Raw genomic sequence first — 13,629 nt, 5'->3', positions numbered from 1 at the left:
CCCATTGCTCTGTAGCAACTCCTGTGCCTGCGGTCACCAGGTGTACAGTGTTTCCTCCGACATAACCTTTTTTTTTGGTGGATGGGTATAATTTGTATGCATAAAAAGTATAATCATAATATTTAAAATGACTAAATCGGTTAATTTTGTATAGATGTATTTAAATTTGCATCAGGCCGCTTCAGGGGGGGATTCTGGTAAGATTCCGGCAAAGTCGGCTGAATTCCGGTAGACGGAAATGGCCAAGTGTACATGGGCCAATTCTGGGCAGACATAAATTTTGATTCCCGAGTCCGACACCGGGCCAATTCAATCCATTCCAGCCCCGTTTATGGGCCGATTCCGCATTGCTAGCTGGGAGGGTTGTACACCAAAGTTATACATAGTCAAATTCAATACTTAAATTCCAAAATGCTGACATTTAATGATAACAAATTACATTACCCTCCCATGGATGAAATACAAAAAAATACTAAACCCTTCCCCTGAGTGAAATTGAAAAAAAAAAAAACACGACCCTCCACCATTTTCCTCTGGGTAATAATTGGGTAAATTTCGACCGATCCCTAAGAGGCAATCATACTCATCGTGCACGGTTACATGTACACAATAGTGCGATTACTGTGATGGATAGTCAGGTTAATATAATAGCTCGTTTAAAACATGCTTTGCAAGAAGAATGACTTGTCTAATAATCCTGTTTACATGGACACATCTGAAATCACAGTGACCATATTAGTTTTTACTAAGAATATTTGATTCTGTGTTAATTTAAAGTTTGAATGTGAAAACTATTTATAAGATGCATACTTTCACTTTTTCTGAACTAACTTCACTCGCGCGTACAGTGTTGTGCACATGCGCAGATCAGATACACCGCTGGAACGTCGATTAAACTGTCTTATTACATGTCCTAATAATTCGAAATATTTCTCAGAATTACTACGTTTTTTTAGTCGGCGCATGCTTACTTCGATTATGACCTTACGCCGATTAAGATGAGCAGAGTAAGGTTTTTACATGACTAATGCCATACTTGGCTTTCTGCCATAATCAGTTTAATATCGAATTATTAGTGTGCATGTAAATGTACACATTGGCTTCTATCTAAAAGGTCTGAGTGCTTTGATAGTGAAATGGCCAATGCATTTGCAAGGACTTTTCCTAACACCACTTATTTGCATCACATGGCATCCTCCATTTAGCTCGTCCCACAAACTAACAATGGTCCACGAAGATGCACGCTTGACTTTGTAGGTTTTAATCCTTTAATCAACCATTTAAATGTGACAAAAAAAGGAACATTTTGGATCAATATGGGAAGACCACTGAGTCAAACTTTACATCATTGACTTTTTTAACGTGTCTAGTCAGTGAAGCGTGAAACATAACATTACAATCCCCTGCTTGCTTCGCTTTATGTATCACAGTTAAGGGGATGAAAATGAATGTAGCCTAGTTATATAAATATGATGCTTTAGGTTGTTATATTGGTTCACATGCGCTAGATTATTGATGGCTCGCTACCTTCACAATACCGGCCCATGTCTAATTATGGATTATAGTTAGCATATTTCTCTTTCAGTTTTTGTACACCTGCGGAGTTGGTGATAAATGACATGGAGTTTTATTATTTCTGTATATTTTTATTTTACGTTCTACAGTCTGTCTGTATATTTTGTGTGTGGGGGGAATTGTCATTACTTTGTTCTCTCATTTACAAAAAATATACAGTCTACATAGTTCAGTAATTGGGACCGCAACTGAAAAATGCATGATCACATGGGCAACTCAAATATCACTCATTACCATCCTAGATCTCTAAACATCAAATAGAACATCAAAACATGATTTTCATTAAAGGTTATTTAATAAATTGAATATATTTCAATTTAGTTTTGGCATTTGTGTGTGTGTGTGTGTGTGTATATGGCAAGAACAATGTCCATTATCAGACCATAATAAAAAAAATACTAAAGTCAATCAGAAGGTTGAGGCTTTCAATCAAAGAGCAAACAATGCTTCTACATAGTCCATTCATTCATTTAGGACCCCGCGGAAAACCTCATCGTTTGAACTTGATAAAGGCAAGTGGGGGGTTTGTTTTTTTTGACGTTAACTGAATTTGATTATTTTCAACGGGTCAAGATGGCGGAGGAGAGCAGGTTGCAGCATCGGAATCACTCTCCGCAAAATTGCAAAAACAGCATTTTCGGCGAAGGTATTATTTGTCCTTAGGTAGTAAATGATATGGAAACATGAATACAATTAGGTTGTTTTGTGGGATTGACGATAATATCCCTGTTATTTTCATTCTGAGCTAACGTTGTCATGGACGAGGGAATGCTATCGAGTTCCAGTGTAGAGCATCCCATCCCATTATTCGTTTCCTACTCAACATCACCTTTACATTTTGGGAAGAAAAAAATGAATTAACATTAACGTCTTGATTGTGTCAAACTAAATATGATATCCAAAATGTCTCGGTCAAACAAAGTCAAAGCTAGCTAGCAGTTAATAAGTTAGCGCTACATAATAAGCTGGGTGTTCCTTTTTGTAATGCTAGCTAGCTAATTGATGTTAGCTGGCTGACCATTTTTTTTGTCGTACTTGCTAGTTTTAGTAAATCCAGCTAATCTAATTGTTTTGTTATCTAGCGATCTACCCATTAGCCAACATTGGTACTGTGCAGTATGTGAAGGCATGATCCACCTTATGTCAAAGCTAACGGTACTATTCAGGTGTCAATGCCATTATTAGATAGCTACTACTGTTAGCTATCGTGAGCTTGTAAACGTTGAGACTGCTAGCTAGCTAGTATTATTGCCTAGTTTAAAATGAATGATCTGCCTAAGTACAGGATGACACGAGTTGCATAAGAGTTTTGTGTAGCTAGCTAGCTAATTTAGGTGGATAGCTTGCTAACCTGTTAAAGGTTTATTAGAAGGTAAAGAGGCCAAGGACCCTAATGCTCTAACGTTAGTCTACTGCAGTTAGTCTACTGTCTTGCCTACTTGGAATTAATTTGGCCAGCTAGACGTTAGTTGGCTGCTATAGTTGCTGGTCTTCTCTCTTACGCAACCTCTCAAGAGGATTAGCTAGCTAATTTGCCTAGCCAGTTGACCATCGATGTTGGAATACTGTGCGTACTTGTGATACTTTAGCTTGCCAACTACTGTATCATTAACTGTTTCAATACTGACTGCATACAAACAAGCATTGAAGTAGGCCATTACACTTTCACTGCTTCCACTAAAGCCCTTAGAGAACAAGTTTGTTTACTTGCAGCAGCTGTTCCTGTTGCTTTGCTGCACAAGTCTAGGGTCTATTCTACATGGTGTGTTTTCGAACATTGACCTAGCCAGTCATACCATGGGATTGCATGGTTGAATGGAGGAGGAGGAGGAGGAGGAGGAGGGGGGTGGCTCGAGCTCATGTTTTAAAGGGATACTTCCCCATAGTCCGATGAACTCGTGGATACCATTTTTATCTGTGTCCAGTATGAAGAAGTTAGAATAAGTTTTGTGAGCCAATGCTAACTAGCGTTGGCTAGCAGATACCCATAGACTTCCAGTCATTGTGATAATGTTAGCTAGTAATTGTAAAAGCGACTTCCTTCAAACTAACATATATTTATATTTTAAAATATATATGCTATCCAAAAGTTCATCTGACTCTGGGGAAGTAGATTAAGGGCCTCATTGCCAAAATCCTGAAGTATCCCTTTAAATTGTTTCTGCTAATTTGGACTTCATTTGGTCTTCTTGAAATGAGCCAAGGTCAGAGGTGTAGGAATTAAAACTTCATGGAATTGTTAGGAATAGAAATGTTCCTTTACAAGGAGAGAACTGTCTGACCATCCATCCAAGCATGGGAGATTAAGAGGATGGCAATAGCAAAGCTATTATTGGGATCTTTTGCCTCTGTCTAAGAAGTAGGCTAAGCCTTGTCCGAGGCTTGCGCTAGGATGGACCATAGGGCTGGAGCCCATTTCCTGTTTCTATAGGCAACTTGAGGCTCCAGTCTTCTGACTGGCTGTCCAATAAAAATTTTCCCTATCCAATTTTCTCCCCATTTCCACCTTTAAGACCTAGGCCAAGCTTTTGCACCTATTGGCTAACATTTTATGAGCTAGCTAGCTTAGTTGGTGTAGGCATTTAGCCTAGCTTACTCTCTCAACCAACATACCTCCCCTGCAGTAATGACAGAGTATGCTTTAATTTGTGTGCTTAGACTGTCTACTGACTAGCAATAAATTGTACTTGACTGAGGCGAGTTCCAGGTGTGCGAGTTGCATCACTGCAAGGCACAGACTCTTAAAAAGGGAGTCCCGTCATCATTCTAACATGGCATGTATCTCTGACACAGCTGTCTCAGTGGACAACTGCTGACGGAAGAGATCTCTGGCTCTAGGATGGCTTGCGTTCTCTCTCTTTCTCTGTGGACCTGAGCCTTAGGACCATGCCTCAGGACTACCTGGCCTGATGACTCCTTGCTGTCCCCAGTCCACCTGGTCATGCTACTGCTCCAGTTTCAACTGTTCTGCCTGCGGCTATGTAACCCTGACCTGTTGACTTGACGTGCTACCTTGTCCTGGACCTGCTGTTTTGGACTCTCTCTCTACCGCCCCAGCTCTCTCTAACTCGGAATGATCGGCTATGAAAAGCCAACTGACATTTATTCCTAAGGTGCAGACCTGTTGCACAACCTATGATTATTATCTGACCCTGCTGGTCATCTATGAATATTTGAACATCTTGGCCATGTTCTGTTATATTCTCCACCCGGCACAGCCAGAAGAGGACTGGCCACTCCTCAGAGCCTGGTTCCTCTCTAGGTTTCTTCCTATGTAACGGCCTTTTTAGGGTGTTTTTCCTAGCCACCGTGCTTTTACATCTGCATTGCTTGCTGTTTGGGGTTTTAGGCTGGGTTTCTGTACAGTGCTTTGTGACATCGGCTGATGAAAAAGGGCTCTAAATGCATTTTATTGACTAGGATCAGCTTCCCCTCTCATAATCCTAACCTTAACCAATTAGTAGGGAAAATGGAAAACTGAACGAGAGCAGTGTCTGCAACTTTGGCCTACACTGGTGAGTGAGCCAGAGAACATTGGCCTAAGTGAACAACATTTCAGGGCCTAGGTTAGCTCCATTTGACCTATGGCATGGTTTCGTTTGGATTAACAGATTAACGTCCCTACCCCATTGATGTTTAACTTTTAAAGTGGGTAAGATTAGTGTTTAGGGTAGGGATGTCCCAATAATACATCATAGCTAACATATTAAGAATGGTTGATTCCTCTAGACTGTTGGCAGGGAGTCATGCCAGCACATCTGAAGTGCCATTGAACTCTAGCCTAGATCGTTTTTTCTTTTTTTCTCTCTGATGTTGAGATGTAATACGGGTTATAGGTCTCATCTTGCCCAATATCTTGCTTCATGTTTATGGTATTTGATTATGGATTTCTCCGATTTGTGGCGACGACTGCTGTTCAGTAGTTGCGCAGCACCCTATAGTTTACTGCCACCACTGTATCCCTCTTGTACTTTTTCTCCCCACCTTGACAACTCTCTCTGGTGTTGATGCCCTTTGGATAAAGTGCTTGAGGCACGCTTCCAAAGCTCACAAAACCAGTCCCGCTCTACACTAGGTTTGTCACGATTCACTGATTCAAATGTTTACGCTAAGACATTTGGATCGGTCCCAAAACCGATCCAAATGTAGCATGCATTTGTCAGAAAATAGATTTTTGAATGTTATAATTCACCGATTCACTTTCTATTGCTCATTACTTTTCTACCTTCCGAAAAGTCCTCCCCATTTTGTGATAACTGATCGGTCCTCTCCTTCAGTATCGCACTAAGCATGTAACTGTGCTGACAGTCATTGATCTAAAAGTAATTTTGCATGCCAAACAACCACAGGGATGATCAGTAGCCTAGTCAAACTGTGCCCAGTTTTGCACGCTGACCAACGTACAGTAGTTGGTCGGTTCCTGATCTTGCACATCTTCAGCATTTAATGCTAAAATGGTGATATTTGGCTTTATTAGTGACAACCTATGTAAATTCTCTATGCTCTGTTGAACATTGTGTAGTAAGCTACCGTAGACACAACTCTCATCTGGCTATAGGCTACCTGCTGAACAGGGCTTAATTTTATTTTGATTGTTCAGGTTCACCATCAGCAATAGTTTTGGTAGTTTTGCATTAAGCAATCTGTGTATATAGTCATTTTTAGATATACAGGGTAACTTTGACCTTTTTTCATAACTTAGACAGCAATCACTTTGCGAGGCACTCTGCATGGCCAAAGCAGCAGGGCGAGAAAGTAAGCTCACTAAACTTCCAAACGGTCAAAACAATTTGATTTTGAGAGGGGGTGAAATCCAAGTTGCGCTATATATTCATTGGCTATGTCATAGCTTTTTTTTGTAAATGATAAATATTCATACACTACTAGCTCAAACACTTAATCTGCAAAAATGAGAAGTTAATTAGTGGGTGATTTCAGAACCAAAATGGAGCAACAAAAAAACGGACTAAATTGCTCCCCCTAATCTGACAGTGGTAGTGTGGTGGTAGATGCCTAATCTCCTTTTATGGCTCAGATCAGGTGCCTAGATGGTTCATACACTATAATCATACATAATTCACGATACACACATACACCATAGACCTACATAATTTATACACACAGATTCAGCTCATGAGCAGCCAATTAAATAATAATAACAAAAATACATTTGATTGGAAAATGAATGTTTACGCAACGTGTTAGTGCATCGACTAGGTTTTTCTCTAATCACACCGAATCATTTCAAATTAAAACGTCTCGTTCCTGTATCAGAGCCCATGTATCTAGATGCATATCAAATGGTCTTGAAGGGGAATGATGCACGTCCCTAATCTACACCGACCAATAGAACACCTGGACTTCTCCAAATCCCCCTTAACCCCTTAACACTCGTACCCGCATAGGGGTTGAAAATGGCATATTTGGAGACTGATCTTTTTTTTCATTTTTTTTCACCATAAGCACTGTGTGGGTTTTGACTGACTGCCGTTCTGAACTTCAGCACCGCACGAGACAAGTTGTTCCCGTCCCTCCTACTATTTGGGTGACTTTTGCAAATCTTTTGTTGTCTGAGGGAAATTCTGTAAAATTAAGAGAACTGTATTTTGAAAGATGAGATGTTGAAGATTAGGCTATAATACTACATGCCACTGATGTCATTTCGGCCAAACACCCGAGAGTCCAAATGTGCACTTCACATTTCCGTATCATGAGACTTGTCATATACAGTGTCCGTGTTTATGATCGCTATGTTTGATGTACAGTTACATGATGACATGGCGTCATACCCTGGGTGGTTCTGAACAGTGAGCTTGTTTTTCACTTTGTCTATTGTAAGGAACATTTGCCACAGAACACATCTGAATGCTAGGGCTGGGAATTGCCAGGGACCTCACGATATCATCGTGATACTTTTGTGCCGATACGATATGTTTTGAGATTCTATACGGTGATTTTTATTGCAACGTACTAAACAGGCTATTGATCACAATATGTCTGCTGCAGAGGGACTAGGGAACCATGAGAAAATCAGTCATGGAAATAAGTGTTGGAAACCAATTGGTTCTCTATTTAAAAAGAAGGCAATAAGCTATCAAGGACGTATACTGGTGTTTTGGTGAAGATACAGACAACTAGTGCAAAAAATAATACATCATATCGTTTTGATAATATTGCAGTATGTTCAGATAATGTAACTCTATAGCTATTTTGTTTCTTGCCCTTGTCACTACTGAATGCGCGCATGACTCCTTTCTATGTGCACTGAAATGACGATCGGTTTCTCTGAACTGCCCCGTGAAAGCCTAAAACTAAGATTGTATTTTAGAACTTGGCAATAGAACAAGCTTTCAAATTATGCCCACCTGACCCAAATTGCGATATTTATAATGAGATGTTTTTTGGGTTGCGGAAATGGTAATTGCGTGAGGGTGGGGCTGCAGGCGTTGTTCCAAACAAAACCAATGTGCTTGCTGTAGTTCCTCAACGGCACCGCTAGGAGAGCTCAAAAAAGCACCTTCTAGTTGACTCTTCTTTTGTCACCCATCTTGGCTGGTCCCCTGACGTTTGGCATGATGACACGTTGGTATATGAGTAAAGCGCTCTAAATGCAGAAAGTCGTCCTCAGCCATGAGAACTCGCTCTCATCCTGTACTTAGTCAAATCGTTCATTGCTCGCTCCTCCCAGCAGCATTGACATTCAGCTGCTAATTTGGCCAAAGGCGCTTTTATCCTCATAGGTGGTTTGTTCTACTGTTAGAACCAATGGGTTCACCAGTTTTATGAAACTGTGTCGAATCCCATCTCAAATCTCCTTCCCTCTGCTAACCCTTTTCAGTCCATCTTCCAAATCCCTTTATAATCTGAAAGCCATATTGCCCAGCCAGCTATGGCATAGGCCTAAACCCATTCAGTCCTTTCAGATCTCTGAAGGTAGAGTAGACTGCGACGGAGGCTAGTGAGTAGGCTTTCAAGTTTGGAATGCAGCCTAGCCAGATGGAGACATTGTGATTGGTCATCCTCTGGCCGTTACTCTAGATTAGGTTTCCGGGAGGGCCGCCGTGTGTGCTGGCTTCTGTTCCATTCCAGTTGTAACAATGCGACTCCAGGTGCGTTTAGCTAGTGCTGGTCACGAACAAAGGCCTGTGCACACTTTGAACCCTCCACGGCTGTGGATGCCCATTCTGGTGCTGCGCTAGGTGTCGGCCTATGCCTCTACAGACATTTTCCGGCCACAGGATTCTCCATTGAATGTGCTTTTTAGTCCAAGTTTAGGTTTGTCGGAGTTGTCCTGCTGTGCTCTGGTCTGAGACTTATGCGTTTTGATTGATTGACCTGGTCTGAGACTAGTATTTATTTTAAGCCTATTAGATGCCCATTGAGGTGCCCAGTCAAGCACCCTTATTGCCCATATTAAGTATATACAATGGGTCCGGTCATGGTGGTCAAATCCCCACCCCCCCATCAGTCATGGTCAGTCAAGGCCATGGATATGATGAACAGTTGCTTGTTGTGTAGATGTCTATCAAGTTGTTCAATTAGCACATGACTGGTTGCTTTGCCTTTAAACCCCCTTAAATGTCGCACTCCTGTTGTGCTGATCCTATTGAAACGACGGGGGCTTTATTTGTCTTGCGTTCTCCCTGACTGGATGGCGATTACTGCAGTGTCATCTACTGTAATGTGATGAGGGTGGCTGCGTGTGCCCCTCATTATGCCCCCCCCCCCCCCCCCCCAAATGGGCTAACTGCCCTTGAAAGGACAGGGGGAACCGAACCAGAGCCCACAGACTTTATTAATGAAACAATTGGGCTGGGGAGGCCGAGTTGATGTCCCACTGGCAGGGCTGCACAGTCTGCCTGCTAGGTGTGTGTGTTCTAACTGCTCTAACCAATGTTTGTTTCTTACCTGTTCGCAAACTTTGTTTTTTGTTTCCTGTTTCAGTGAGTGTGTGGTACAGACAGTATTCTTTCAGCTCTGTTTCACCCAAAGAGCAGCTCAACTATTCAGAGAACATCAGCATATATTGTAGTTCAACTTCATTGAATTGCATCCATCAGATGAATCATGAATAGATAGTCATTTAGGCCTACTCATGATTACTGCTCTTGTATCATTTGACTTGAATGTTGTTGCTTTGGCATGCTGACATGTCTGAATTCAAGAAATTTTGACATCAAAACTTGTGACTTATGACTGGGACCCATTATTGTTATGACTGCAGTCTGCTGTTTCTGTTTTAAATAGAAGACTCCCACAAATTAAACTATTTTCATCTCTTTCAAGAACCTTACTGGTGTGATCGGAGTTTGCGTAGACTACCTCTCAGACCATAGACTACCTGTCTAAACCACACCGTAGAGAAACAGGAAGCAGACAGACACCAACCCCTTTGACATCCGGGCATCTTGATCGGGTTCACTGCAGAGTACAGGGGTTCCTTCTTTTAAAAGTTTCGAGCTCACACCGTGGTGCTTAGAGGTACCCAGCATCACTGCTTCATTGCTCCAGACCACCGCAAGGGGGAGTTGGAGCACTCATTATGCTTTTGGGTCCCAAGGTTTTTATATATCCAATCAAAAACATCCTATGGCGTTCTGTATTAGCATCAAACAGCCCCCGTGATATGCAGCTGTTCAGGGAAGCTAGAAACCATTATACACAGGCAGTTAGAAAAGCCAAGGCTAGCTTTTTCAAGCAGAAATTTGCTTCCTGCAACACTAACTAAAAAAAGTTCTGGGACACTAAAGTCCATGGAGAATAAGAACACCTCCTCTCAGCTGCCCACTGCACTGAAGATAGGAAACACTGTCACCACTGATAAATCCACCATAATTGAGAATTTCAATAAGCATTTTTCTACGGCTGGCCATGCTTTCCACCTGGCTACTCCTACCCCGGTCAACAGCACTGCACCCCCAACAGCAACTCGCCCAAGCCTTCCCCATTTCTCCTTCTCCCAAATCCATTCAGCTGATGTACTGAAAGAGCTGCAAAATCTGGACCCCTACAAATCAGCCGGGCTAGACAATCTGGACCCTTTCTTTCTAAAATTATCTGCCGAAATTGTTGCCACCCCTATTACTAGCCTGTTCAACCTCTCTTTCGTGTCGTCTGAGATTCCCAAAGATTGGAAAGCAGCTGCGGTCATCCCCCTCTTCAAAGGGGGGGGACACTCTTGACCCAAACTGCTACAGACCTATATCTATCCTACCATGCCTTTCTAAGGTCTTCGAAAGCCAAGTCAACAAACAGATTACCGACCATTTCGAAACTCACCATACCTTCTCTGCTATGCAATCTGGTTTCAGAGCTGGTCATGGGTGCATGCATGGGTGTACTTCCGGCCCTTCTTTGGACACTGTGTTAACAACCCTCCAGGCAAGCTTCAATGCCATACAACTCTCCTTCCGTGGCCTCCAATTGCTCTTAAATATAAGTAAAACTAAATGCATGCTCTTCAACCGATCGCTACCTGCACCTACCCGCCTGTCCAACATCACTACTCTGGACGGCTCTGACTTAGAATACGTGGACAACTACAAATACTTAGGTGTCTGGTTAGACTGTAAACTCTCCTTCCAGACCCATATCAAACATCTCCAATCCAAAGTTAAATCTAGAATTGGCTTCCTATTTCGCAACAAAGCATCCTTCACTCATGCTGCCAAACATACCCTTGTAAAACTGACCATCCTACCAATCCTCGACTTTGGCGATGTCATTTACAAAATAGCCTCCAATACCCTACTCAACAAATTGGATGCAGTCTATCACAGTGCAATCCGTTTTGTCACCAAAGCCCCATATACTACCCACCATTGCGACCTGTATGCTCTCGTTGGCTGGCCCTCGCTTCATACTCGTCGCCAAACCCACTGGCTCCATGTCATCTACAAGACCCTGCTAGGTAAAGTCCCCCCTTATCTCAGCTCGCTGGTCACCATAGCATCTCCCACCTGTAGCACACGCTCCAGCAGGTATATCTCTCTAGTCACCCCCAAAACCAATTATTTCTTTGGCCGCCTCTCCTTCCAGTTCTCTGCTACCAATGACTGGAACGAACTACAAAAATCTCTGAAACTGGAAACGCTTATCTCCCTCACTAGCTTTAAGCACCAACTGTCAGAGCAGCTCACAGATTACTGCACCTGTACATAGCCCACCTATAATTTAGCCCAAACAACTACCTCTTTCCCAACTGTATTTAATTTATTTATTTATTTTGCTCCTTTGCACCCCATTATTTTTTATTTCTACTTTGCACATTCTTCCATTGCAAAACTACCATTCCAGTGTTTTACTTGCTATATTGTATTTACTTTGCCACCATGGCCTTTTTTGCCTTTACCTCCCTTCTCACCTCATTTGCTCACATTGTATATAGACTTGTTTATACTGTATTATTGACTGTATGTTTGTTTTACTCCATGTGTATCTGTCGAACTGCTTTGCTTTATCTTGGCCAGGTCGCAATTGTAAATGAGAACTTGTTCTCAACTTACCTACCTGGTTAAATAAATAAATAAATATTGAGTGGTTCCAATGACAAATTTGATGTGAGCCACCCTTCCATGGTGACTTTCTTCAGCAAAGATGGATGACAAAACATTACGGAGGAAGCAAATTTAAGTAATTATAACGTCATAACGAGTCAAGCAAAAAATGTACAATTGAGAGGAATGTTAGTTAATGTAGAGACAAATGATTGTGCATATTTCTTTTGTCATAAAGTACATTTTACAAAAGTCGCTATTTGGCAAGTTTCAGCCATATCCAATACCGGGAGTATCAAACTCCATTCTTTGAATGATGCTGTGTCTGCATGTATGTATTACAATTATACACTTCAACCGTGTTTACTGCGCCTGGGACATCAATGATTACACATTGTAACTATGCAATAGACTAGAAACATGATTTAAGTAAAGGCTGATTTGTAATTCATATATACAGAATAAAAAACAGTACATCCTGCCAGCACGCCCACAAACAAGCCACTCAGGCGAAGAATGACACATGGAAGAGGACGATGAATGAGATGGGAGTAACAATCCAGGATATTTGCCCTGAGATGACATAATGTAATGAAATAAGCAGGGACCAGGTTTCGAACCCTCAACATTCTAGCCCGAAGCCCAGTATGCTATCAACTGTGCCCAAATGTACTAATTGATGTTGAGGCTGATTGTTGCAAAAAAATACTATCAATTGGATTCTTTAACATGTGGAAAAGTGTTTGTTTTTCACAAGCATAGCAGGATGGGCCATTAGCTGAACAGTATATTGCATAGTTACAATGTGTAATCATTGATGTCCCAGGCGCAGTAAACACTATTCAACCTTTACTAAAAAAATAGTCTAATAGCCAAGCCAGGTGTGAAATCGCCCCCCAACTTGCAACAAATCATTTGTATCAATCTTTCCACATCTACCTACACACAGTTAATGTTCTGGGGAAAAACGTGTGTGTGTACACTCAGCAAAAACACAAACGTCCTCTCACTGTCAGCTGCATTTATTTGCTGTGAGATGTTACCCCACTCTTCCACCAAGGCACCTGCAAGTTCCTGGACATTTCTGGGGGGAATGGCCCAGCACTCACCCTCCGACCCAACCGGTCCCAGACTTGCTGTCTTGCAGGAAATCACGCACAGAACGAGCAGTATGGCTGGTGGCATTGTCATGTTGGAGTGTCATGTAGGATGAGCCTGCAGGAAAGGTACCACATGAGGGAGGAGGATGTCTTCCCTGTAATGCACAGCGTTGATTGCCTGCAATGAACGCAAGCTCAGTCCGATGATGCTGTGGCACACCGCCCCACACAATGAGGGACCCTCCACCTCCAAATCGATCCCGCTCCAGAGGACAGGCCTCGGTGTAACGCTCATTCCTGCGAACTCATCAGTGGAGAGCACTTTTTGCCAGTCCTGTCTGGGCCAGCGACGGTGAGGACCTGCCTTAGAACAGGCCTACAAGCCCTCAGTCCAGTCTCTCTCAGCCTGTTGCGGACAGTCTGCACACTGATGAAAGGATTGTGCATTCCTGGTGTAT

General features: G+C 42.2%; 1 protein-coding gene across 2 annotated transcripts in view; it reads left to right on the top strand.

The window, feature by feature from the left end:
* The first annotated feature begins 2,060 nt into the window (after positions 1-2,060).
* Positions 2,061-13,629, top strand: part of LOC109890403 (atlastin-2) — a 30,332-nt gene continuing 18,763 nt past the window's right edge. The window contains exon 1 of one of the 2 annotated variants that reach the window (XM_020482356.2): positions 2,061-2,221. In XM_020482356.2, the coding sequence (XP_020337945.1) occupies positions 2,149-2,221 (73 nt within the window). In that variant the 5' untranslated portion in view covers positions 2,061-2,148. The remainder of the gene's footprint in view (positions 2,222-13,629) is intronic. The other variant, XM_031828212.1, reaches the window with a different exon arrangement.

This window comes from Oncorhynchus kisutch, linkage group LG1 (assembly GCF_002021735.2).
Source record: "Oncorhynchus kisutch isolate 150728-3 linkage group LG1, Okis_V2, whole genome shotgun sequence".
Taxonomy (NCBI): Eukaryota; Metazoa; Chordata; class Actinopteri; order Salmoniformes; family Salmonidae; genus Oncorhynchus; species Oncorhynchus kisutch.
Note: the sequence above shows the minus strand (reverse complement) of the source record. Positions and strands in the feature narration are given on the sequence as shown.